General features: G+C 37.6%; 1 protein-coding gene across 1 annotated transcript in view; it reads left to right on the top strand.

Annotated features, from left to right (window-relative positions):
* Positions 1–2,422: 2,422 nt before the first annotated feature.
* adgrv1 (adhesion G protein-coupled receptor V1) overlaps positions 2,423–25,580 on the top strand; it is a 108,204-nt gene continuing 85,046 nt past the window's right edge. Inside the window, 22 exon segments of the mRNA XM_046841787.1 lie at positions 2,423–2,610; positions 4,129–4,278; positions 8,687–8,782; positions 10,379–10,483; positions 11,152–11,265; positions 11,479–12,044; positions 12,199–12,469; positions 13,762–14,091; positions 14,673–14,849; positions 16,956–17,179; positions 18,326–18,452; positions 18,554–18,739; positions 18,901–19,081; positions 19,171–19,334; positions 19,678–19,801; positions 19,909–20,169; positions 20,829–20,955; positions 21,114–21,331; positions 21,655–22,395; positions 23,192–23,565; positions 24,516–24,692; positions 25,336–25,516. Coding sequence (XP_046697743.1) covers positions 2,425–2,610; positions 4,129–4,278; positions 8,687–8,782; positions 10,379–10,483; positions 11,152–11,265; positions 11,479–12,044; positions 12,199–12,469; positions 13,762–14,091; positions 14,673–14,849; positions 16,956–17,179; positions 18,326–18,452; positions 18,554–18,739; positions 18,901–19,081; positions 19,171–19,334; positions 19,678–19,801; positions 19,909–20,169; positions 20,829–20,955; positions 21,114–21,331; positions 21,655–22,395; positions 23,192–23,565; positions 24,516–24,692; positions 25,336–25,516 — 5,080 coding nt within the window. The 5' untranslated portion in view covers positions 2,423–2,424.

The following is a 25,580-nucleotide window of genomic DNA, read 5'->3' as shown; positions in this document are numbered from 1 at the left end:
TAAATTTCCGTTTATAGTAATAGCCATCTGTATATTATGTTCATAGTACATACTCATCTGTAAATTACTCCTATAATACCATTTTATTTAATTTATGTAACTTATGTAAACACTGTATATCCTGCACTTGCACTTCTGGTTAGACCTAAACTGCATTTCGTTGCCTTGTATTTGTACATGTGTAATGACAATAAAGTTGAATCTAATCTAATCTAATCTAATCTAATCTAAATACAGCTTTGTCTATATGGTATATCTGCTAATCTAAATGAAATGAAAAGTGCAAAAAACCAAAAACAAATGAACTGTAGAGCAAGATTTGCGCATTTTCATATAGCAACGTTAGCTAAGATACCTTAGCTACCTAAACACTGCAATGCACTAATGTTACATAGCTAACAAGTATGTCTTTAAAGAATTAGCCATCTTGTAATCAGCAACATTATTTAAACCTTTATGCTTACATATAATGTGTTATGAGTAGCCTATTTCACATATAACATTAAGCTAATTATTATTTAATCAACCCACTAGCAAGAATCTTAATATGCTAAATATTACAGTATGCAGGTAGTGAGGTAGTGGCACTTGGAATGGATGCAAGTGAGATTCTCAGAGCTCAAACCTATTCTCCAAAACAATTTTTAAATACAAAAAGAAATGTTCGGTGTGGCATATTGAACACTATCTTTTCTTTTTTACTACGGAAATAAGGTGACCATTTCAGTCAGAATAGTTTGTGTAAAAGTGTTCGAATGCAGATTATACTTTTTTCAACAGTGGTGTGTTCCTAAAAAAAGTAACTACAGTATAAATGTAGAGAATTTTGTTGTGTTGCATTCAACCACTGTTTTCCCACAGCTCATGTGGCTGGATATCAAATGTAGTGCATTGGGTAGGATGTACATGGCAATTATTTAAATACCCTAGGAAGTACACATAATGGAGTAGCTCAGTGGTTAAGACACTGGGCTTCAAATCAGTTGTGAGTTCAAATCCCAGTGCCTCTACACTGCTACTGTTCGGCCCCGAGCAGGGCCTCTAGCCACAAATGCTAAGTTGTATAAATAAGATCATTGTAAATTGCTTTGAATGAGGGTGTCTTCCAAATTCCATAAATGTATAACAGTTTTATAAACCACTGAAAGATCGTACCCCATTACAAACGTGATTGTTGAAATGAGCAATGTTAAAATGTGTGATGTGCAGCAGAGGGAGAGTTTGGATGAGGAAGTCTGTTTGTTTGTTACAGTGTGTGAAGTATTGAGGTGTTTAGTCTGGTGGGGTGGTGGGGGTGCTGATACGGTTTTGGCAAAAAAGGATTTGAGATTAGAATATTACATTTTGAGAACTCCAATCAAACCAATATAATTACAGTTTGCATATCTGTCTCAAAATGGATGTAAATAATATAATTATAAGGCATTAAATGTAAATTACAAGCATTAGGTAAACACAGTAGTCAAGTTTTCTCAGTGTAGATATGAAGTGAAGTCCACTGTTGTATCTGCCAGCTCTAGAAGAGAGTACTAATACTTTACAGGAGGCTTTTCCCTCTAATTCTTTTCAATATTTGCTGACCATAATCACACAAAACTGAATACATGATAAACTAAATATGAAAATATGGTTGCAATCATTTATTCCTCTCGCTGGTAAAGTACCTCAACAAGTAGGCCTAAAAGTTAATTAAATCTATATAATGCACACTAAGTAGAATAATCTAGCATGGCACCTTAATCAAAGCCCCTCAGCTCTGAATACCCTCATGGCCTAAATTAGCCCCAAATGATCCACCAGGAATGGAACATATGAAGAAGTGGATATTTCCAAAGTCCAACTTTCCTAAGCAATCTGCCTGCTGCAGAAATAAATAAGATACATGCACTAATTCATACCCATGAAAGCTCATGAATGACCACAAATCACACCGTGAACACACACACTTTTTAAACAGTTTTTTTGGCTAGCCATGACAACTGCCAGAAATCCAGATTTAAAAGTAAAAGAGTAAAAGAGAAACCCGATAATCTTTTTCACAAATCCAGATAAGTAAAACAATCCCACTGAGAAATGAAAGGTAATTATTATCTTGTTTTGAAGAGAACATAAAAAAACTAAACCAAAAATAATGAACATGCTGCATTCAATGACCTTATTATAAAGATACAGTACAAATAGGAGATCCTATGTGTGACTTGAACCATGCATTATAAAAAGGCCAAAGGATTCATATATTTCAGTCCAATTGTAACTATACCAGTGCTCAGTACAAAAAAGTTTACAATTTGATAAAAAAGAACTTGATCATTTTGTGCTTCATTTTTTTGGTTTGGTTTGCAGGTATTCAGGTTTGCATGATAAATATTTGACTATACATACTACATCTATTTAAACATATTTATGTCTCTCCATTGTGCAGGAATGCCAGGGGTGCTGGCTCTAACTGGCTTATTCCTGGTGCTCCTCATCTCCGGTGCCAGGTCAGAGTCTGCAGAGCTGAGGTTCCAGGGCCATACGGAATTTGTGGTGAATGAGAGTAGCAGAGCTATAGTACGCCTCGTGGTGGAAAGGGTCGGAGACCCCATCAATGTCACCGCTCTAGTCCTGGTAAGCTCTTCCGAATCAGATCAGGTTTTACGCGAAGTAATTCTAGCTGTAGTAGTAGTAGTTCAAGGAGTTGGTGTTGTCTGGTAGATGTGAGACTTTACAAGTATAGGTGTGAAGGTATGGCATCAATACTGGTCTCCACACTAAATAAGTAATAGTTATCTAAGATTTTATCACATTTGGATATTTTTGAGGGAAACCAAAGGATATAGGAAGTTACATTATGTTCTGTAGTAACCAGGAAGATCTGATCTAGAAATCACATTATAGATGGAGAGCAAAATTGTGACTACACTCTTTGTGTAGTCACAATTTGTAGTCACTTTGTCTTTGTGATCGCTCCATGATGGCACAGCTGGAGAGCATCACTGACTGTGTTGTGACCCTCTCCTCTGCCTATCAGAGTGACAATAACCAATCATGGATCATATATGCTCATATATGCATGTAAGAGGGCAGTACTTTCCTCTGAGTGTCTGTATATTGTCAAAACGCCCTAATTGGAAGCTAGTTTCCACTAAAGTTTCTTCATTATAGTAGACAAATGTTTGACATTGCTTTAGATTGTTGTCTAGTCACAGATGCACCCACCTTTCACAATTTTAACCTCTTGAAATGCAATATTACTTTAGAAAAATTGTAAAAGAAATTGTATTTTTGCCAAGTGGAAATGGAAACAGCCAGAGTGGTGGATAAAAAAGGAAAAAACGTATATTGATCAAGGATAAAGCAAGACTCAACAACAAATAAAAAGTGTCACAAAGAAACATTGATCAATACGAATACTAATAAACGTATACCAAATAAAGCTTGAAATAAAACAAGCAATGTAATGTGGTAGGTAATGCAACTTACTGATGATATCAAAGCAGGCTCAGGATAATACAAAGTAATAATTGGGCTACACACCCCTTATTCACAGAGGAAACAATCTCAAAACTTTCAAAGCTCACCTGTCACTAGTAGTTTTTTACACTTGAAAGCACCCATTTCTTTGACCAAATGTGAGCAAAGTGTTACAGAACTGTGCACAGCAGATGTGCCTCAACAGCAGGGTGAATTTCCACACCCAACCATCTGCTTGCTGCTAAACTTGCTAGCTTACTGCTGTGCACATCTGGGTATAATTAGGGTAACGACGCAAATTTGCCTACTGTTCAACAAAGTGTGCTAAATGTCACGCTAAGCATCCTAGTGTATCTGTTCAATCAAATTATTCATAGCGTAACAAGCAGGAAAGATGACATTTTGCAACTGTGGTTTCAGTGGGTGGCATTATTGTAAATGCTAATTTTCATCCTGATGGAAATGGAGAAAAATCTCCCAAAATCAGAGAACTTCCCTCTTCCTCTTAACTGAAGCTATTCACAATAAATGAAAATGATCCATGAACAGGATTCATCAGGATACAGGATCCATATTTAGGATACAGCAAATTCTGTATCAAATTGATAGTAGACTACATCTTTGATGGAATTGGATGTGATAGCAGTAAAAATATGGTTTGTGGTGACACAGCTGCAAGGTGAAGACACCGGAGACTTTGAGGCCACCACTGCAGCGGCTTTCCTGCTGTCTTCCGAGTCGAGCAGAACCATTTTTATTGCTGTGAAGGACGATGATCTACCTGAAGCCGATGAAACCTTTGTGTTTAACCTCCGACTTCAGGTAACATTTTTTTTTAGATGTGCACTTTTTGTCTTATTTTAGAAGTCTAGAATATATTCATTAATTATAGATACTATTTTAGAGTAATTAGAAGCTTTTGATTGATTGAGCAGAAATACATTTTATGAAATTAACACTGAATCAGTAATCTTTATAGATTTTATATATGGGAATGCATTCAACACAACATAAGAGTGCTGAGTCTGTTACAGTAATGTCTAACAAGGTTGGAGACATATTTAAAGGATTCTATGGCCAAGTCATTACCTTCTGGCAGAGGAAACTGGGGTTTAGGATGTCATATCCTGGTACTAGTAACCATTAATTTTGTCAAGAGTGCCTGATACACAACCCACAAAATGCCATCAAGGCATCAATGACCAACTATCATATTTTACAGGGGTTTTTTTTTATGCAGGTCTTTTTTTTTTTTTTTTTTTTGCAAAACATGCTTATGGTGGCTGTCATCTGATTAACACTACACAATTTTTAATGCAATAGGAATTACTTTTAATTTTAAAAAAATTATTACAAATCCCACTCAGAATTCTTTGACTAACTTTAAAAGGAACACTATTTATTGATTTCTTTTTAGTTCTTATATTACAAAGATACATACATTTTTGTAGTTGTTGTGAGTGAATTCTTTACTTATTTTCATGAAAGGTGCCAATAATTCTGTAGCTGAGACTGTAGTAGACTGTAGCTTTGGTTGTCATTCCTCTCTTTGGGAGGTCCATGTTATGAATGATTTCTTTCTTCAGTTTTGTATGCATCTGTGACCATCTGCTTGTGCCCTGTTTTTCGGACTTCCCTCTTAACACTGAGCGAGACCACTACAGATCTCTCTTGTAGTCATGTTCAAAACCAAAGAATCTCAAAGCAATTCTAGACGCGGCCTAACTGAGTGTTTCTCATTTTTTCAACTCTGGTCAAAGGACCCATAATCCCTAGCATGGCCTTTGATGTCTCTTCTGGTAGCTCCCTTTTCAGGTTTGAGTCATGCCACTTCAGCAGCATGACTGCCTTAAGCATCTTCTCGTTGTGACAGGAAACCCATAGTGACAGGCATGATTCCTCTGACTATAAGATTAATGGTAAATAATGAACAAAAATTCTGTCTGAGAAAAGGCCTGGAATTAAGCTTCCGTCGACACACAACGACTTAAGATGAAAAATATAACTGCTGATCAAAGTGGTGGAAAAATATCTTTAGAAAATTAATATTGAAGTGAAAGTATAGATCATTTTTCAAATTATTAATTTTTGCTTAGTTTAAAATGTAGATGTTTGCTTATTTTAAATGCACTCAAGTTTTTTTTTAACTGTTATAAAATTAAAACTTGTATTTTCATTCTAGAGCACCTATGTTTTTCCCCCCAAAACCATCATTCAGTCTTTGTAGATTTCTGGTTCTGACTATGTGTAATTTTCTAATTAAAAACATTTCAGAAAAAATATGCTGTTCCTCACTACTTTGAAGTATGTACTGTACTTTAACTGCATCACAGCTGTCATGAGAACTCAAGCGTAACCACATGGTTCTCCTGAGGGTTTGCGTGGAGTAAGGGACTCTAAATGTGTGCCTGTAGCAATTGAAATCTCTCTCCTTAGAAAAAGAAATTATATGCAGGAGAATGGACCATTAAATGGCATTAATTATTTAAAAAATTTGCACTTATAGATCAGTACATTTAGTTTTGATATCTGTACATTTAAAAGCAAGTAGCTTTGTACTTTAATTCAAGTACAAATGTTAAAAGAATACTTTTACTGGACTCATTTATAGCAGGGGATTCGTACTTTGTCAACCACTGCTATTGATATTTATAGATTGCTAATAAATTAATCTAACATATCTAACCTAATAATAACCAGTTCAGGATCACGTCCTCAGCTTCCACACTGCTTATTGGGGCTCATCCATATTTACATGAACATAGGCAGCAGCAGGATTCTTGAAAGTTTTTCTACATTAATGGATTTGACTGTATGCTGGACTAAAATAAAATGAGCCCATTCAACTGTACTGTCATTTGCTAGATTCAATGTGAAGAAAGCTTTTATTTTTTTTTATTAATAAGTAAAGGTTTGAAGTTTTTTAATAATGATTACAGCTAAACTATTTAGCTATTTGTTCTTGGAAATCCTATATATTAAGCATTCAAATAAATTAAAAAGCACCAAAATATTATGTATATAGTGTGTATATACTGTAGAAAGTATAGTACCAGGTTTCCCTACTACCTATTACCTACTGCACCTTCTGTACATTAATCACCCCTGTACATACAATATGGACCCACACCTTCAATTACCACATTGCTATTTATTGTAAATGGAACACTTATGCACTTCTATGCATTTCATTGACTAAGTAGATGTACAGTAAAGTTTAATCTTATCTGAACTAATGTAATGTTATGAGCAAACAGTGTGATGGATATTAAGGTCCTGTTTTGGGGGTTTATTTCTGTAGAAAGATAAAAACTTCAACAGGTCAGTTTTATTATAGTTTTATAATAATACAAGTTTTACTTTTATATCATTAAATAATAGTACAGAGCCTTTCAAAGTCTTATGGATTTTGAGAGACACATGCATGTTCCTATCTTTTCTGTGCAACAAAATCAGTAGTGTAAGTGTATAAATGTCCAGATGTTCCACTTTATTTTTTGAAAAATTCTCCCTTTGCACGCTCTCAGCATCCAGACAATTCATTTCTCCAAACATGAAATCCTTTGCCATGTCTATTGTAAAACTTGCCAAAGATGTTCATGAAAACAAGTATTAGAATATTTGCACATTGGACTCTATATGTGTCTCGACTGAGCCCTGGTTCAGCATGCTTCCACTAGTAGTTGTCAGGCTTTGATTAATGATGTTATTTATAAGGTTTTTGGTCTTTATGTACACTGTTGACAAATGAGTCTCAGACTGGCATGGAGAAGACAGAAGTGATTTAAAGAAGGCACGGGTCCACTGGTACCATGAGCCTCAACTTGGTTATTCACAGCAATTACATTAATCCAGTGATCATAGTCTCATGGAATGATGTTGGTGAATTCTATGCATACCGTTTGACTTCACATCGTTATTTCAAGTGCAACATTATTAGTAAAGTAAATAAAAAAAACAACAGTCCACTATAAACACAATAAATGACAAGTAAAAATGTATAAATGTACAGATATCTGAGCTAGAATGCCATCAAGTGCTTTTTAACCACCCGCCCACTTACACACACATCCACCCACACACACATGCACAAGAAAGAATGCACCACCAAAAGATTTTTAGAATCTACAATGATATACAATTTTTACAATAAATTATTTGATTTAAAAAAATGTTATTAGAACATAGTATGTCACATTTCATTATCTAAAAGCATTCTAATAAGCTGAATAGTTAGAGACACTCATGCTGGATTAGGCTATTATATTTGCGGATATGTAGCCCGGAATGGTTATGAGGAAAGGGGGCGAGCTTGTGGTGGTGCTGTAATTGAAGTCATGGCCGGCAGAAGGGATTGTTGGAGTGTATGTGTTCAGTGTCTGTGTGACTGCTGCAACAAGAGCTCTGTGCGTGAAAGAAAGCTTTGTTACAGCTGGGAACAGCCTTACTGAATACACAACAGAATGCAGAGGTTTGGACCAGGGTTAATCGCAGAGCATTTTTTCTTCTCTTCTTTTATATCCGCTCTTCTTTAAGGTCTCTCGTGCTACCTCTTATTTCTTTTGTACACAATCACTCAAACTGAATATATTTCTTGTTATTTTCTGTTTTAGTAGCTTAACACGTCCAGACTTCTAGAAATCCTGTCTCTATCCGTAACCACAGAAATGAAAAAAGAAAAAAATCATACAGGTCTTTTAATTTTTGAACATTTTCATGTACACCACAGTATGACAGTGGTTTCATATTTTCATGTCACTGTGGAGAAATTTAGCCCAAACAGAGAAAGAAAAACACACATATGCATGTTTGTTTTGTGATGACCTTCCGTTCACATGACAAACCTAAACTTAACCTTAACCTCAGTAAACCGACCAAAATGTTTTATATAAAAGCTGCATTTTTACAAAAAAATGAAAAATAAATCCCACAAGGTTAAGATGCCAGATATTTTTGTCCTTGCATGGACATCCCACACACACCCACACACATACACACACACACACGCACACACACACGCATGCACACACACACGCATGCACACACATATAAATACACTAACCAAACCAAAACTAATTTCTAGACCCTATCAAAAAATTTCGTTTGCTGAATCACTTTTCTCAGACCACTGCAGGTCAACAATAAACTTGACCCAATACTTAATTATAATTTACTATGAACACTATCTGTACAATATTATAATTTTCATGCATCCTTCATATCATTTCAGAGTTCATCAAATGGTGTGACAGTTGGAACTCCAAACACAGCCAGGATCACCATCTTGTCCAACGACAATGCATTTGGAATTATATCTTTCAACACAGTAAGATTTTATAACTCTATAACATTGTAACAGTTATAATATTGTATTTAATATGTATTTTTATGCCTTTACATATATCAGAAAGTCACCAACGTATATAACTTCCAGATTCAAGCGGAAGTTACCACAGCAACTCCTCCTGCATTCTTTTCTTATATTTATTGAAGGGCAAATAAAATCTAAGGGGTGAAGGGTGATGAGGAAATGAGACTTGGGGTAGTTGGGAGAGATGGAGGGATTGGTGGGGTGGAATGCCTTTGCAGAAGTGTCGCTCAGGTGGGAGTCAGTTGGGTTGCTAGGGTGAGTAAAAATACACACACGCGCAGTTAACTGACTGGATTAACTTGTCAATGGAGGTTTTTATTGTCTTGAAACTGAGTTGTGCTGCTCTCCCCTTTAAGGGGCCTCAATTTTTTTTTAGTAACCTTCTTGATTTGATTGTCAGTAAATGACACAAAGACAAAGTGACAAGAAACATTTGTATTTAGAAGTCTAGGCAAATTAGGTATGATTAAGTAAAGTGATACATTCAAACAACCGGCTTGAGTATTTGTAAACTGTATACAGTATACTGTATTTGGGATTTAATTCAATTAAATTCAATAGATTTTTATTTGAATACCGCTTTTAACAATAGACATTGTCTCAAAGCAGCTTTACACAGATAATGTGGTAAGAAATGTGGTATAATATGGCACAAAGGCTATACATTGAATATAAAATCTATATTAAACAAAGGTAACATGGTGATTTACTATTTTAGTAGACATGGTCATCATAGCATGCATCTCCAAAAAGTCTAGTGGAATCTGCTGTGGCTGTGTTCATAATTTAGCAGAATAGATTTTACTACTGAACTGTGCATAGTAAGTTGACAATAACGTTTTACAAATGTAATACATGCTAACAGTTCTACCTCAAGATGTTTAAGATTGTATAAAATGCCTAAACATAGAGTACTTTTACCAAGATAGGAAGAAGGGCTGTTCCCGGCAATGGAGGACAGAATAGCTGTAATTTCAGGAATGGCTGTAAACTGCTAAGCAAAAAGCTCTCTAATGTGTATGTGTGTTTTCATGTACACTGATCAAACATAACATTATGAGCACCTGCTTATATTGTGTTGGTCCTGCTTTTTCCTGTTTACTTGCTGCCTATTATATCCCACAGACTAACAGGTGATCTAATCTGAGTTATTCAATTCACCAGTTATAATGTTAATATATATATATATATATATATATATATATATATATATATATATATATATATATATATATATATATATATATATGCATTTGACTTTGGATGTGGAAGGTTGTGAGTTCAAATCCCAGCCACACCAAGCTGCAAGATGTTCACTTGGTGCTTAATATATCCCACCCACTAACAGGTGCCATGATGAAGAGATAGTTAATGTTATTCACTTCACCAGTCATAATCTTATAATGTCATAATGTTATTCCTGTTCAATGTATATAAGGTGAGCAGAAGAAAGAAAAAATATCAGTGTATGATATAAAACAGAACATGATCAGTTAATATTCACTGTCATAGATATTACAAATATTTAAGCAATTTTTTGTCATTCTCCAGACCAGCCCGATCACTGTGGAGGAGCCAAAAGGCAGACATTTGTATGTGCCTCTTACTCTTATCAGAGAAAAGGGTACTTATGGATCAGTAACTGTAAATTTTGAGGTAAGCCTCAATAAGACTGTCCTATACTTTTACTTTTATATTTCTATCTAATTTAATTTGCAGACAGTAACATTATATATAATTACACTGCTTGTCCAAAAAATTAAGTCACCACCTGGATTTAACTATGCAAATAGGTAAGAGCCCTTCATTGGATAATTAATTCATGGATGATAATGTTTCAGCTGGCACCAACTTATTTAACTGATGCAGTGTGTAGCTTCTCATTTCTTGAACAACTATGTCGAAAGACACATCCTTTGGTCGTGGGAAAGTTAATCTGTTTCAGAAGGGTCAAAATATTGCCATGCATCAAGCAAAGAAAACACCTATGGAGATTGCTGAAACTACTAAAATTGGGTTAAGAACTCAAGGGGTCTCAAACACTTTGCACAGCGGTCCGACTAGACCATCATCAATACAAGATCTTGGTGAACAATTACGGCAACTCTGGATGGGAATAAATGCTGACATTGCAGAATCCTATCGAAATGATGCCACGGCGAATGCATGCCGTAATCAAAGCTAAAGTCAGTCCAACAAAATATTAGTGTGTGTGACTTTTTTTTTTTTGGAAGGGCAGTGTACACTTACAACTTACCATGAGATGTTCTTGTTTATATGCTCTGTTAATGTCTATTCATGATGAGATTGATTCACAATGACAGATCCTTGGAGGCCCAAACCCAGCTAGTGAGGATTTGAGTCCAGACAAAGGAAACCTCACTATTCCCCCTGGCCAGGCAGTAGTGATCTTCAGTATCCTGATACATGATGATAAGGTAGTGTTGCTGTCATAACCTTTTTATTGTACATTTTAACAGTAACATTTAAACGCTGATCTAAAGCTACACATGCAAAGAAAAATTAACTTTGACACAGAGAAAAAATGGTGCTGCAACATTTATAAGTACATGTCAGCTGTAACAGCTGTAACAGACCTCTCTTGGGTTTAGCCACTACCTTTGCTGATGTTGCTTCTTTTTTCAAACAAGGTTCCAGAAGATGATGAGATCTTCACTGTGCAGTTAACTGGAGTAGCAGGAGGTGCCTTACTGAACACCAATGGCACAAGTGTGCAAATCAAAATCTCTCGTAACGACGCCCCTGTGCGCTTCTTGCAACCCTCTTTTGCTGTATCTGAAAGTGCCGGTATTGTAAATCTCACTGTTACCCGTGGAAGAACTGATGATGGCTTTCTTATTGGCTCTGATGATCGAGAAGTGTCTGTCATGTACACTATAGTCACCGGAAATGGAGCAGCCAGTGCCACCTTGTTGGAGGACTTTGTGGACCTACAGCCCAGAAGGGTGGTGGTTTTCCCCCCAAGGATTTATGAAGCAGTTCTGCATTTTAACATAATTGATGACAAAATTCCAGAAATTGCTGAGTCCTTTCAGGTGGTTCTTCTGGAGGAGACACTGTTGGGTGATGCAGTACTGGTGCCTCCTAGCTGTGTGCAGGTGACTATCGAGCCTAATGACAAACCTTATGGTGTGCTGTCAATCAGCAGTCCTCCTCCAGCACAACCTGTCATTATTAATGAAGACACAACTATGAGGTAAGTAGATTTATGTATAGTGTATTTTACCCGTCCTTGTACCATTGCCATGTGTATATGGTGTCATTTTTCTGTTTTTCAAAGATTGGATAAAGGAAAAGAATCAGTAAAAAAATGGGAATAGAAATCTTTGTTTTGCTTTGTGTCCCTAAAGATTTGAAGGCATTACCATAGTGAGAAATGGAGGAACCCATGGCCTTGTCTCTGTGAACTGGACTATAACGCGGAACTTCACAGATAGGACCCCTGTCTCTAGTGACCTGTCCCCAGTATCTGGAACATTGTTTTTTCAAGAAGGGCAAATGAGTGCCATCCTGCCATTAAACATCACTCAGGATGACCTCCCTGAAGAAGCAGAGCCTTTCCTGCTCAGACTGATTCCTCAATCTGTGCAGGGCGGGGCTGAAGTAGATGAACCTATGGAGGTAGGTTGACTTAAATGTTTTATGAAATGTCCAAACGTTGGTGCAGGTAATTAAGCAGGAGTCTATTTTATGCTGATAGACTGTGAAGGATGGACCATTGAAAGTGATATAAAAATAGATGTTTTGTTGTTGTTAGACCAACTGTAGTGTGAAATCAAACTGCATGAACGAGGCCAAGCACTTTCAAAATAACTTAAATGACTTCACATAAGGTGTTTTCCATGGGTTTGGCTATGTGGTTCCCTTTCCAGGGAAGTAAAATTTCTTAATTCTGGGTTATACCACCTGGGAAGTCACCACAAATCAATTTACCACAGGAAGTCATATCAGGCACATGGCTCTTTCTTGAGCCCTTTTGCTGAGGTTTTTAAAGAGTAGACCCAGGATCCTTTTCCCCAACAAGTTAATGCATCAGATGAGAACTTGAGTGGTGGAAAAATGTTTTCAAATCAGTGGAAAACTTCTAATCATCTGGATCACACTTACTGTCTGCAGAGGGTTGTGGTCAAATAACCATATGCATCTGTCTGGCACAATGACATCAATGGCATGTTGGGTGCATTAATTGTCACCTGTCTGTTTCCTTCATGTGGTCCAAATGGAAAATAAACCTGCCAGACAAGTACAGAAGGCAACTGTGTGTGTTCTGTCCCTAACTTTATAACTGTTGTACCCTGATTATGTGCGAAAGCAGTGGGTAGATCAAGCCCTTGTTTACTTTTAAGCCATTAAATTGCACTAGTGCATAAATGTGGTAGCCTACACCCACTGATATAGCTCTGCTCTGCTGTACACATGGCTGGCATGAATTGACTCAGCAACATGTGAGGGCTGAATGTAAAGTGGCAGATTATAGCTTGTATATTTCAAGCACTCCTAAATTTACTGTGAAAATCACTTTTTTTTTTGCAAAAGCTGAATATTGTGAAATGTCTCTCGCCTACTTCTAAAGATGTCTGGATAAATGACTAAAGGGGGAATTATGTGGATTGTGAATACTATTTTGGCTGTGGGGTTAAATGAATGAGAAAGGCTTCCTAAAATTAGCACATTAGCATACACACAGCTTCGAAAAGTACAAAAAACTCAGATTGCTACACAGATTGTATTATTAATATCACTAAGCTGCCACTGCTGGGCCCGTCAGCAAGGCTCTTAATTGTAAGTCCCTCTGAACAAGGGTGTCTGTCAAATGCCATAAATGTAAATATTATGGTTTTCTTTTCCCAATAATACTTAATTGCTGCTTTATGTTAAAGAAAAGTCTTTATCTTGTTTTCTGTCATCCCCAGATGATATTCTACATTCAGGACAGTGATGACATTTATGGACGATTTGGCTTCCATCCACGTGAAAGGCAGAGTATTCAGAGCCAGCCTGAGGGGCGATTCCTATCTCTTAGCTTCTTTCGGGAAGCAGGCACCCTAGGGGAAGTGCGCTTGGCCTTTACAGCTTTCTACATTCCTGCCGGGACCCTGGATCCTGCAAGGGCTCGGGATGGCGTGCTGAACGGCACCAGTGCCAACAATCTGCTTTTCAGTTCTGGTCAGTCAAGGGTTCAGCTCATCCTGCCCATACGTAATGATGCCTTCTTGCAGAACGGAGCCCGTTTTCTCATACAGGTACTTTCTCAACAATCTGCAAGTGTGAAAACTTGGCTGAGTACCTTCATGTTCTGCATGGCACTGGCTTTTAATGTTTATATTTATGGCCCCCTGTTTGTTTGTCCTGTCTTTTCTGGGTCTTCCAAAACGTAAGATTTAGGACAAGCTCAAGTGTTTCAACAATTTATTGTCCTCTAGTACAAGAGTCTCTCGATGAGCTTTTCTGGTAATTAGCAATCTCAAGCCATGGTTATTTAAGTGTTTTGGCTTATGGCCATAGGATTTGTGTTGGTGCCCAAACAAACAACCCCTGCTTTAAGCAATGCTGAGAAATAAACACAACACAACAAAAAAACAGGCACATAGGAACTAATCAAAAGCTCCTTCAAGGACGTATCCACATACTCATACACATATACCCAGGAAGACTGGGTTCAGGAAGACTGAATGACACTAAGCAGCTACAAGAAAAATCTCTCTGTGTAATGTAATATTTTGTTACCTCATGTGAGGAATAAAGGACAAGATTGGTAAAACTTGTTCAAGACAACAATTATAATCGAGTATTCTCAACAGTGTCTGGGTTTTTTTTTTTCCAGCTGGACAGTTTGCAGCTGGTGAACATCACAACTCCTATACCCTCAGTGAGCCCTCGCTTTGGAGGAGCTATCAACATCTCCCTGCTTATCACACCTGACATTGCTAATGGAGAGATCGGGTTCACCAGTAACCAGACAGTCGTGGCAACAGAACCTGAGGATTCTAACACCAGCATGGTATATTAAAACAGATTAGAGTTATATTAGTAGAATTTGTGTAGTTAATAAAAAAAAATCACAAGATCAGTGAATTTTCCCAAAATCAGTGAATCATTGCAAATGTTTCAGTCTAAATATACTCTATATTGCCAAAAGTTTCCGGACACCTGGTCGTAAGTATGGTATGTGCTTTTTGAGCATCACATTTTACATTTAGTTTTAATTAGCTCTAATAATTCTATACACTTTTATGGGAAGCGGTACTACTAGATTTTTGAGTGTGCTTATGCATATTTGTGTCCATTATCCACAAGAATATTAGTAAAGTCTTTGTAATGTAGGGTGAGGAGGTCTGGGGGTGCAGTCAGTGTTCCAGTTCATCCCAAACATGTTCAGTAGGGTTATAGCAGGCCACTCAAGATCTTCCTTTCCAAACCATGTAAACCATATGTTCATGGAGCTCGCTTTGTGCACAAGGGCATTCCCATGCTGGAACGGGTTTGAGTTTTAAATTTTATTATATTGCATCCAAAGACATCCTCTACAATTGTGTGCCTCCAGCTTTGTGGTAACAGTTTGGTCAGGTGTCCCAATAACTTTGTCCATATAGTGTATATAAATCTTTTTTATTTTTTCACTCTTGTAAGGGTAATCACTAATTTCATCTCAGTTAACACAATGATATTAAATGTGCATTTTTTTATTATTGTTATGTAATAATTATAGATTTTTAAATATACCCATACACACATAACATGGAAGTGGCAAAAATAGAAAAAAGAACTTCAGCTCAGTTTGTCCTTAAAAAGAAACATGGAATATATATTGCGTGATCAAAAAAACAAGTCACACACTGCAGTATTTAATTGAATCCCATTTTGCTTTGATTACTGCATGCATTTGCTGTGACATTGTTTCAATAAGTTTACAAAATGTCACAATTAGTAGCATTTATTCCCATCCAGAGTTGCATAATTCTTTTTGCATATTTTTTGCCTCAATTAGGTTAAGCTCTGAACTGACTCTGGTCTCCTGCTCCCTGAACCACTTTTTAAGCTCAATAAATCCTGACATTGTCATTTTAGTATATGGCTATGCCATCAGGGGGAAAAATCCATTGATGGAAAAATCTGGTCATTCAGTATATTTAGGTAGTCCTCACCTCATTTTTTTGGTCACATAATGCCGAAGCTAGACCTGACCAACTGAATCAACTCCAAATCATAAAACAGCCCCCAATGGCTTGTATAGTAGGCAGTGGGCATGAGGGTCTCATAAAATACATCAGTTCATCTGCCTTTTTTCTTTCCCTGAGGCACCCATCACTCTGGAAAAGGATAAATCTTGACTCATCAGGCCACATTACTACATTTTTTCCATTGCTTCAGAGTCCAATCTTTGTGCTCCCTAGCAAAGTAAAGCCTTTTTTTCCCAATAAGCCTCATATTATTTGATATACAATATTTTTTGAATTCACTAAACATTTGTGATTATTTAAGATTTTTATCTGACCACATATCATACTTGAAGATCATGGTTTAGCACTTGCCTTTCGGGTTTTTATAATGCATTAGACAGCTCTTAACCCAGTTTTCATCTCTTTTGTTGTTTTCTTTGCTTGTTGCAGGCCAATAATTTGACCCTTCTAATAATTTGAAACAGAGTAAAATCTTTTTCGTGTTTACAGAATATGGCTTCCGACATGGCGGTTTAAGAAATAAGAACATATTTACTGCATTAGTTAGGTCTAAATATCCTGCTGCTATCATAGCCATATTAATCACTGCAGTAATTATCCAATTGAAGGCCCTTACTTATTTGTTTAGTTAAATCCAGGTGGTGACTATTTTGGCACGGTAGTGATATATGCAGTAATACAGTATATGAATGTGTATATTTGAACACATATAGTTGTTGAGACTGGATTAAAAAGCTTGACAATAAAATAAAATTGACCCCTTTAATGGAACCGAGACCTTTAAATTTCAAACCACACCATTCTTAAATCCAGTGCATAGGAAAGTTATATTTGACAGACTATTAGCAGTTTTCCTTATAATATGTTAGATCAATCAAAAGACATACTTGTACTTCTCCTCCTGAGCATATTCTGTCTATTTCTAGATCATTCTTTCCTTAAGACGAGATGGGACAGATGGGCAGGCTGTGGTCTTCTGGAGTATACTAGCTGTTGGAGAGAACAGAGCTGATGTTACCAGAACTGACCTTTCACCTTTCAGTGGTTCTATCACATTTTTAACTGGACAAAGTGAAGCAAACATCTCCATCACTATCATGGCTGATAATGTTCCAGAGATTAACGAAACGGTCCTACTTACATTAGACAGGTGCTGTGCACTTCTTACTTTGATATTTATAGCAGCATGTCCTCAAGTATTTGTTTTGTACAATAATTTACCAGCAATTACAATTTGCTGGGTCCTAACTTTAATTTAAACAATCTTTATCATCTCATCAGCTTTAAACAATCACCAGCACAATGCAGCATAAGAGTTACTGAGTGTTAGGAAGAGCTGACACAGTAAGCCTTTCAATAAATGTTCAATAAATGTTACCTTTAGGCATCAGAATGTGTCGAATATAATGTTGCTGTTTTGGCTAATTTCAGTTGTTTGTCTGTTTAAAGTGTTTCATTTATGATAGTCTATGTGTTTTGTCTATGTACTGGGGTTTTCATTTCAGTTACCTCAGTAACATATATAGTTCTCTGAAATTTGAGGGAAGAAGGTTCCCACAAAAGGTCTTAGCAGAAGTACATGAGTGTTGTGACTTAAGCACCCCATTCCTTAATTTTGTTAAAGTGAAGTCCCCTCTCGTATTAATGAGTTTTGACGGGAACACTCCTTCCCCTTGCCTCCCACTCTTCCTTTGCAGGGTAGAAACTGCACGCTTTGTAGTGTACTTCGGGTAAGTGTACACTGAAGAGATTTTGCCCTTTTGTGTGCTGTGAATCAGCACTTTGTGCATGGACCTCTTTGGACTATGCCTTAACATTTCGATGGGTGAAAGTCTCTTTCATCAGGGTGTGCAAAATAAAGAGAATGGGTGTGTGCCTGTGTGCGTGCATGCAAATTGTGTGAATCAGTCAGGTCCAGACCATTGCTCTCTTTTCTCATTTAGCACCTAATTTACCCACTTTCTTTATACTGTGCTGTGAAGCCATCAGTGTTTGTATGCATGCGGTGCATCCTGTGAATGCCTTTGTTTGGAATGCTGCTCCCTGTCTAGTCTTTGTCTGCCATTTTACTAATTATCTGGAGCTTTAAGCGTTGGCGCAGCCTAAGCCAAGCTCAGTTAACACACTGGCCCCCCTGCTGGGTGGATCTATGCTAGTGGGCTGCTCTAAAACATGGCTAGTCAAAGCAGTCCCTACAAACACATCTCAAGGATGGCTGTCTACAAACACAGACTAGTCTAATACTAACTTTCACACTTGCGTTTTGTATCCCTATATTCCTTCTTCTATCATGAAGGACAAATACGGAGAACCAAATTCTAAAGTCTGGTTTTACCAGCCAGGAGATTGTCATACTAGAGAATGATGACCCTGGTGGAGTCTTTGAGTTTTCATCAGTATCTAGAGGCCCCTGGTTCATCAACGTAAGTATAAGGCACTCAAGGTGTACCAGTCTCATCTTGCTCTATCAGCTGTACTTATTCAAAGGGCAAACACATTTCTCCTCTTTCTCTACTCTCAATAGGAGGGAGAAACAGTAGAGCTAAGAGTTATCAGACAGCAAGGCCAGCTGCTGAACCAGCTGGTGAGATACACAGTGACCCCTTCCGGAAATGAGGATTTTTATGGGGCCATAGGAATCCTAGAGTTCCAGCCTGGAGAAAGAGAGGTGGTGGTGGCTTTAGTAGCCATACCTGATGGGCTTCCAGAGGTAGGAATTGTTGCCAGACTTGTCTAGTGTATGTTGTGTATGAAGAATTTTGGAAGTATTTTGGAGTTTCTCATCTAAGAATGACCTTGTGACCTTGTAGGGGGTAGTAAACCAAATAGAATCCTGTTTTCAGTAGAGCTTCCTCTTTTTTTTCTTATCAGCTGGATGAGATGTTTGCAGTAGTTCTCAGCAGTCACAGCACTCCAGCTAGTCGCCTGGGTAACAACAGGCAGGTCAACATCACTGTGCGTAAAAGTGATGATCCTTTCGGCATACTCCAGTTTATACAACCACAACTAATGTTCTCCATCAATGAAAGTAAAGAAATGGACATTCATTCAGGTATCTACCAATATTCTTATTCTTATTTGTTTTTATAATGTTCTTATGCCTTTATATTTGGAGAGATGTATGCTAATTTTCTATTACAGCATCCTACCCTATTGTGAGGGGGAGGGGCCGATTTGGGAATGTGTCAGTCCTCTGGAATCTTGAGCCCACCTTCTCAGGAGATGTCACCCCAGTCCAAGGGGAAGTGGTCTTTACTGCTGGAGAGTATTTGAAAAACATCACTATTTTCTCCAAGCCTGATGAGGTAAAATTACTCAAAATTAATTATTTGATTTTTACTCTTTTACTACAGGGTTTTAAACTTACATTCACATCCAATGGAATTCTGATCCTAATATAAACAAATTATTAATTTTAATCCACACTAACCTTGATCAGAATAAAGCATGTGCAATTGATCCATGAGCAACATACAGCAGTCCAGTCCAGAGTTAATGCTTCATACAGTATCTGATCACTTCCTCTTGCCTGTATGAAAGTCTGTTCTCATGAATTAATTGTTCAGCTGAGCAGGTCTTCTGGGGATTCTAATCCTGATGCATCTGTCCAAATAAAACTTAATGAATAATTGTATTATTTTCTGTCAGGTGCCTGAAGATATAGAGAACTTTACCATCACACTCATCAATGCGACTGGAGGTGCTAGACTGGGAAATATTCTAAATGCATCCTTACAGATTAATAAGAATGATGATCCCATTTACTTTGCAGGTAATATTTTAAAGCTACGTGGAAGAATTTAATTCCTTTTCAGTCACTATTTCACAAACTTTGTGTCATATCGATCATATAATGTTGTGCCTTCTGTTTTAACCTAGAACCAGTCATGCAGAGGGTCAGAGAGAGTGGTGTTGCAAATTTCACTATTCTGAGAGCTGGACTGGCCAATTTCGTAGCCACAGTCATGTACCGGTTTGAGCTTGGAGACTCATCACCGGGAGATTTTATCGCTTTAAGTAATGACTCACTGCTTGTGTTTGACTATGGGGAATGGATGAAGAACATATCAGTCACTGTATGGGATGATGACATTCCAGAGACAGATGAACCTTTTTATATTGTGCTATTCAATGCTACAGGTGTGTTACATACCCTGCATTATTGACCATGATATATACACTCTTTTGCAAACCATATCTAGTTTAGTTACTGAAATAAACCTTTTATAGTGTTTACTGTTCCTGTCTAAGATGTGAATTGATTGTTTTAAATTAGCATTTTAAAAATGGAAATAATATGCTTTATTACCATTTTTCCTGTACAGCTAATTAATCTAGTGCATGTGACATTTATTTCAATACACACTGAGATCTGTTGATTAGGTCTGACTGGCTTGACCTTGAAAGCCTTCCCTAATCCATGTATTGTGTAACACACACACACACACACACACAATAGCAGGGTGGAATGTTGCAGGATGTTAATTAAACGCACTGAATTCTTTTCCTCTCTCAGCATACATCACAAATCTAAACACTGTATAAAATTTCTCTCTCTATGGTTTTACTCTTATAACCTGCTGCTGTGGCACTGTCAAAATTACCTTGCCTAAGAATAATTTGAAAAGGATTAATCATTTATGATGTTAAATTATCATAATATATCAAATATTAGATATAAGTATAAATTATTGGCTAAATGACATGTGTAACATCATAGCTCATCAGTTTGCCTTTGCAAAAACATCTACACTATGAACTGGAGGCCTGAAAGTGACCTGAAGTGTTTTTGCATGCAGGAGATGCTGTGGTTTATGGAAAGGATATTGCCACGGTAGTGATTGAAGCCAACGATGATGCCAATGGGATATTCTCTCTGGATGCTACTGAGAAGCCTGTGGAGGAAGGGAAGTCCAACAACTTCTAGTGAGAAACTATTTTTTGGGGGGGATTTTCCATAAACTCATACACATACACACACTGGAGTTAATAACATGCACACAATGTGGGAAATGACATAATTCTGCTGCATTAAATCCAACCTTCCCCATCCTGTCAGCTCTCACTGTTATTATTTTCTCCAGTGTTATTAGGAATAGAGGGCACTTTGGCAATGTTACAGTCTTCTGGCAGCTGTTTGCCAATTATACTCCACTTGAGCCCAGTCAGGAGTTTGTCAACACATCTGGATTTATAGTCTTCACCACAGGAGAGAAATCCAAGTCGATAGTCCTGGAGGCCATCTCTGACAAGCTCCCAGAGTTCAATGAGTTTTTTGAGCTGCGTTTAATGAACATATCAGGTCAGCACTAGTCAGCAATTATATGTGTTTTCTGGCTATATATATATATATATATATATATATATATATATATATATATATATATATATATATATATATATATATAAATAAATGAAATATAAATAGAAAATTGTGTTTATATACATATTTCAACATTATTTACTGGACCACTGTGTCATTGAAGGAAAAAACATTCTTGGCATGTGCTTAGTTTTCAAAAGAATTTTTTGAAATGAAATGTTGAAATAAAATTGCTGTTATTGCTTTATTTGTCGTACTGTTTACTGTGTGTATACCATCTTTTTTTTGTTGTTGTTTAATAGGTGGTTATCCTGGTGAAGGTGGCAAACTGGCTACAAAAGATCTCAGTGCTTCTGTCCTCATCCCTTTCAACGATGATCCTTTTGGGGTGTTTGCTATAGACAAAGCCAACCTGGACCAAGAGGTAGCAGAGGACATTCTATCTGTGGATGACACACCTTCAGTTACATCCTTCACTATACTCCGCCAGCAAGGAACTTTCGGAGATGTTCGCGTGTCATGGGAGATCCTATCTGAAGCCTTTCCACAAGGTCTACCACCGATGCAGGACTTTATCTTGATGGCCACATTCCCCGAAGCTGTCAAGTTCCAGCCCCATGCAAGAAGGCACCATTCTGGAACAGATGCATTTTTCTTTTCTGGCCTCTCTGGAAGTTATGGAACCATTACTCCAAAAACTGATGATATCCCTAGCAAACTAGCTAACTTTACATTCTCCGCCTGGCTAATGCCAAAACCCAACACTGATGGGTTTATTGTTTCAAAGGGAAATGGCAATGGAACTATGTATTACGGAATAAAAGTGCAGACGAACGAGTCTCATGTTAGTGTGATGCTACATTACACAACCGTAGGCTCTAACAACACCCAAGTGGCAAAAGCCATAGCAATGAAATTTGTGGAAGATAATGTATGGGTTCATGTCATTGTTGCACTGGAAGACGGAATTATTGAGTTTTATTTGGATGGCAACCCAATGTCTGGAGGAATTAAGAGTCTCAAAGGAGAAGCCATTATGAATGGTGTGTAAACTGGGTCTGTTTTAAGGTTAGGATCTAGTACTAAACAATGTTTTATCCGATGCTAATTACGGCTTTTGTATTGCTTCATTTGTATTCAAAATTGGCTCCTAGCCACAGAGAATTTTACACACATTTAACTTTCAACATACTGTATTATTTCCAAATGTGCCCTTGGAATATAACACCACCAATCAGGATTATTTTTCTCCTAACCACTTTATTCTTTATTATTGCAAGACATGTCTAGTAGTCAGTCATAACAAGTGTTGTTTAGCTTCTCCCAGTGCCTGTGGTCCACATCTGGCAAAGAGTCTGTTGTGCAAATCTGGTGCTATTGTCTAAAATTTCACAGTACTCTTATGCTTGAATGTGTACGCGAGTGCTACTGGACATTGTTAAGCACAGATGAAAGCAGCTAGTGGTTGTCCTCTCAAGTCATGGAAAACAATGTGGCTTTTGTAATATATGGAAGCTTCCTGGGGAGACTTGACATTTCTTTTATATGTTTTTAGACACGTAAGACGTTAGCATATTTGACATGTATTGGGGTTCCTAGTTTAATGAATGGTAGCAGGTTTTGTATGTGTTTTGCAAGTGCTCACTCAACCATATTTCCTTAATTTGTTCAGTCGTTGTGGGTGAGCTTATCTTGACCAGGCTAAAGAGTTAACTTACAGTTTAGGTGTTTCTGCATCTGCGACGTGTGCTCTTGATTGCATTTTATATCATATGCTAATAAACTAAAGCCCACGTGACTAATAGAATTACATATGTGTCTTTCTCCAACTCACTCCAGATGCAGCTCCTGTAAACATCGGCTCTGACCTTGATGGACATCAGCTTTTCACAGGTGTACTGCAGGATGTCCGTCTCTATTCCATACGTCTCAACCAATCACAAATCCATGAGCTCCACGGTCAGCCTGCAAAAACTGACTTCCGTAATGTGGCTGGATACTTGGCATATTGGCAGGGAGAGAAGCTCAAATCTTTTATCGTGGAAACACGTGATGACCGGGAAGAAGAGGGAGAGGAGGTCTTTTACCTGCAGTTGGTGGCTGTTCACGGTGGAGCCCGGCTGCCCATGCCTCGCCCTACTGCCAGGATAAGGATTATGAAAAGCGACAATGCCAACGGGCTGTTTGGTTTTACTGGACCGTGCATTCCTGATGTAAGCATGCAATGTTTTAGTGTACTCAAACCATCAACTTCCTAATGCCTACAATGGATATTTTTAATGTCATTTTAAGCAGATGGAAATTTTTCCCAATATTCAGAAATGTCTAAGAAAAACATAGTCCTTGTCTACATTATCCTTGCTTAGCATTCTAGAGAATTAGTTTATTAAGTAGTCTTTGCCGGTTTATCAGTGTTTGGTTTGGCTCCCTAGAAAGCATGTAACGCAACCCCCTCCCTGGTCGTGAGCGCATGTCCTCATGCATATTTGATTTGTCTTCACGCCTGGATGGAAGGAGTTCACGTTGGTCGCTTTAGATTGGACTCGTGGCATCTCCGATGGCGTATTCGATTAACAGGACAGATGGCAACCCTGGACAGAGCATTCCTTTACAAGGACTTCTCACTTACTAACAAAAGCGACACTATGGCATGTGGCCCAATGATGCTTTCGTTAACGCAGACACACAGTCATTTTCACAGTACTGCAGGAACATTTTTTTTGGTGCTTGGACTACATCCTCTTCTACTAAGCATATTGCTTCAAAATCAAATTTAGTGTTAAATTTAAGTGTATTAGGTTGTCATTGGTGCCAGAAAGTGATCAACTCTTTTGTTGCATAAACAGCGAAGTCCAGAAATTCACTGAGAATCTTTTTTGTGTGAAATAGGATGGTAGTATAGCATACTGAGAAAGACAGGTTTAGCAGTCTAACCATTTTATCTCATAGAGTTTTTGTCATCCAATGACATATTACCTTAATATTGACCTTGTCACCACAAGCCTGCTCATTATCAATCTCAGTCTGCATCCAAATTTCTGCACCTGCTTCATGACTATGTCTATTATTTCAATGTCTTACAAATAACCGAAATCAAAATCATATTTCAAATACATTTGAATACTCAGAACTTTCTACTGTATCTGTCTTATCTTATCATCAGATATTGGAGGAGGGCTCCACTGTTTCCTGCATAGTAGAGCGCACACGTGGTGCTCTGGACTCAGTCTATGTAAACTACACTGTGACACAGCTCGGTTCTCCTGCTAGGTCACCCAACGTCTCGGACTTTGCCAAACCCACAGGCTCTGTCTTCTTCCTCCCAGGTCAACCGTCTAAGGTAACATGACTGATGTCAGTTGTTCATAATTAATGAGTAGGGGATCTCCTGTTGGGGAAGCATTGCACCGATGCATGTCCGTTGAAGGGGTCAATGAGGTCTTACGAAGTTGTCAATGTAGTAGCATATTATTTAATGTTCTGTTCTGTTTTGTCATTAATGTATTTCAGGCAGGATGTAAGCATTTAGCTCCATCTAGTGGGTGATTGTACTGTGGAACTTTGCTCTTTTTATGGGTTAATTTGTAGTGAAAAACCTGCAGGACATGTAGACCTTTGAGGTTTAACAAAGTTCTATTATCTGAGGGAATGGCTCAAAGTAGAAGCTCATGAAAGCCCTGGAAAACACTTGGCAAAAATGTCAAGCCACTGTGACCATGACAATGTTTAGTGCAATAAGGTTTCTCATTTTGAAGATTCATATCATGTAAAGACATGTGACTGGAAAAAGGTGTCATAGTGTTTTGTATTACACAACACAGCTTAAAAGAATATAAAATTAAAATTGTCAAAACCTCACTGACTTTACAGTACAATCAAAATAATGTATTTATATTACTAACACATGCAGCAGAGAAATGTAATGTATTAGGAATGCATATGAAACTCCAGGGTCTTACGTTATTTTTTTCTGGATATCACAGGTATTGAACCTGCAGGTATTAGATGATGATCTTCCTGAGTTTGATGAGTATTTCCAAGTCAAGCTAGTGTCAGCCCAATCAGGAGATGGGAAACCAGGTTCTACCCCAACCAGTGGAGCCAGCATTGATTTTGACAATGCCATCAATAATGTTACCATCAAAGCCAGTGATCATCCTTATGGTAAGCATGTCCATATTTACATCTGTTATTTAAGACAATTTTTTATACTGTACTTACAAACACA

This window comes from Silurus meridionalis, chromosome 27 (assembly GCF_014805685.1).
Source record: "Silurus meridionalis isolate SWU-2019-XX chromosome 27, ASM1480568v1, whole genome shotgun sequence".
Taxonomy (NCBI): domain Eukaryota; kingdom Metazoa; phylum Chordata; class Actinopteri; order Siluriformes; family Siluridae; genus Silurus; species Silurus meridionalis.
Note: the sequence above shows the minus strand (reverse complement) of the source record. Positions and strands in the feature narration are given on the sequence as shown.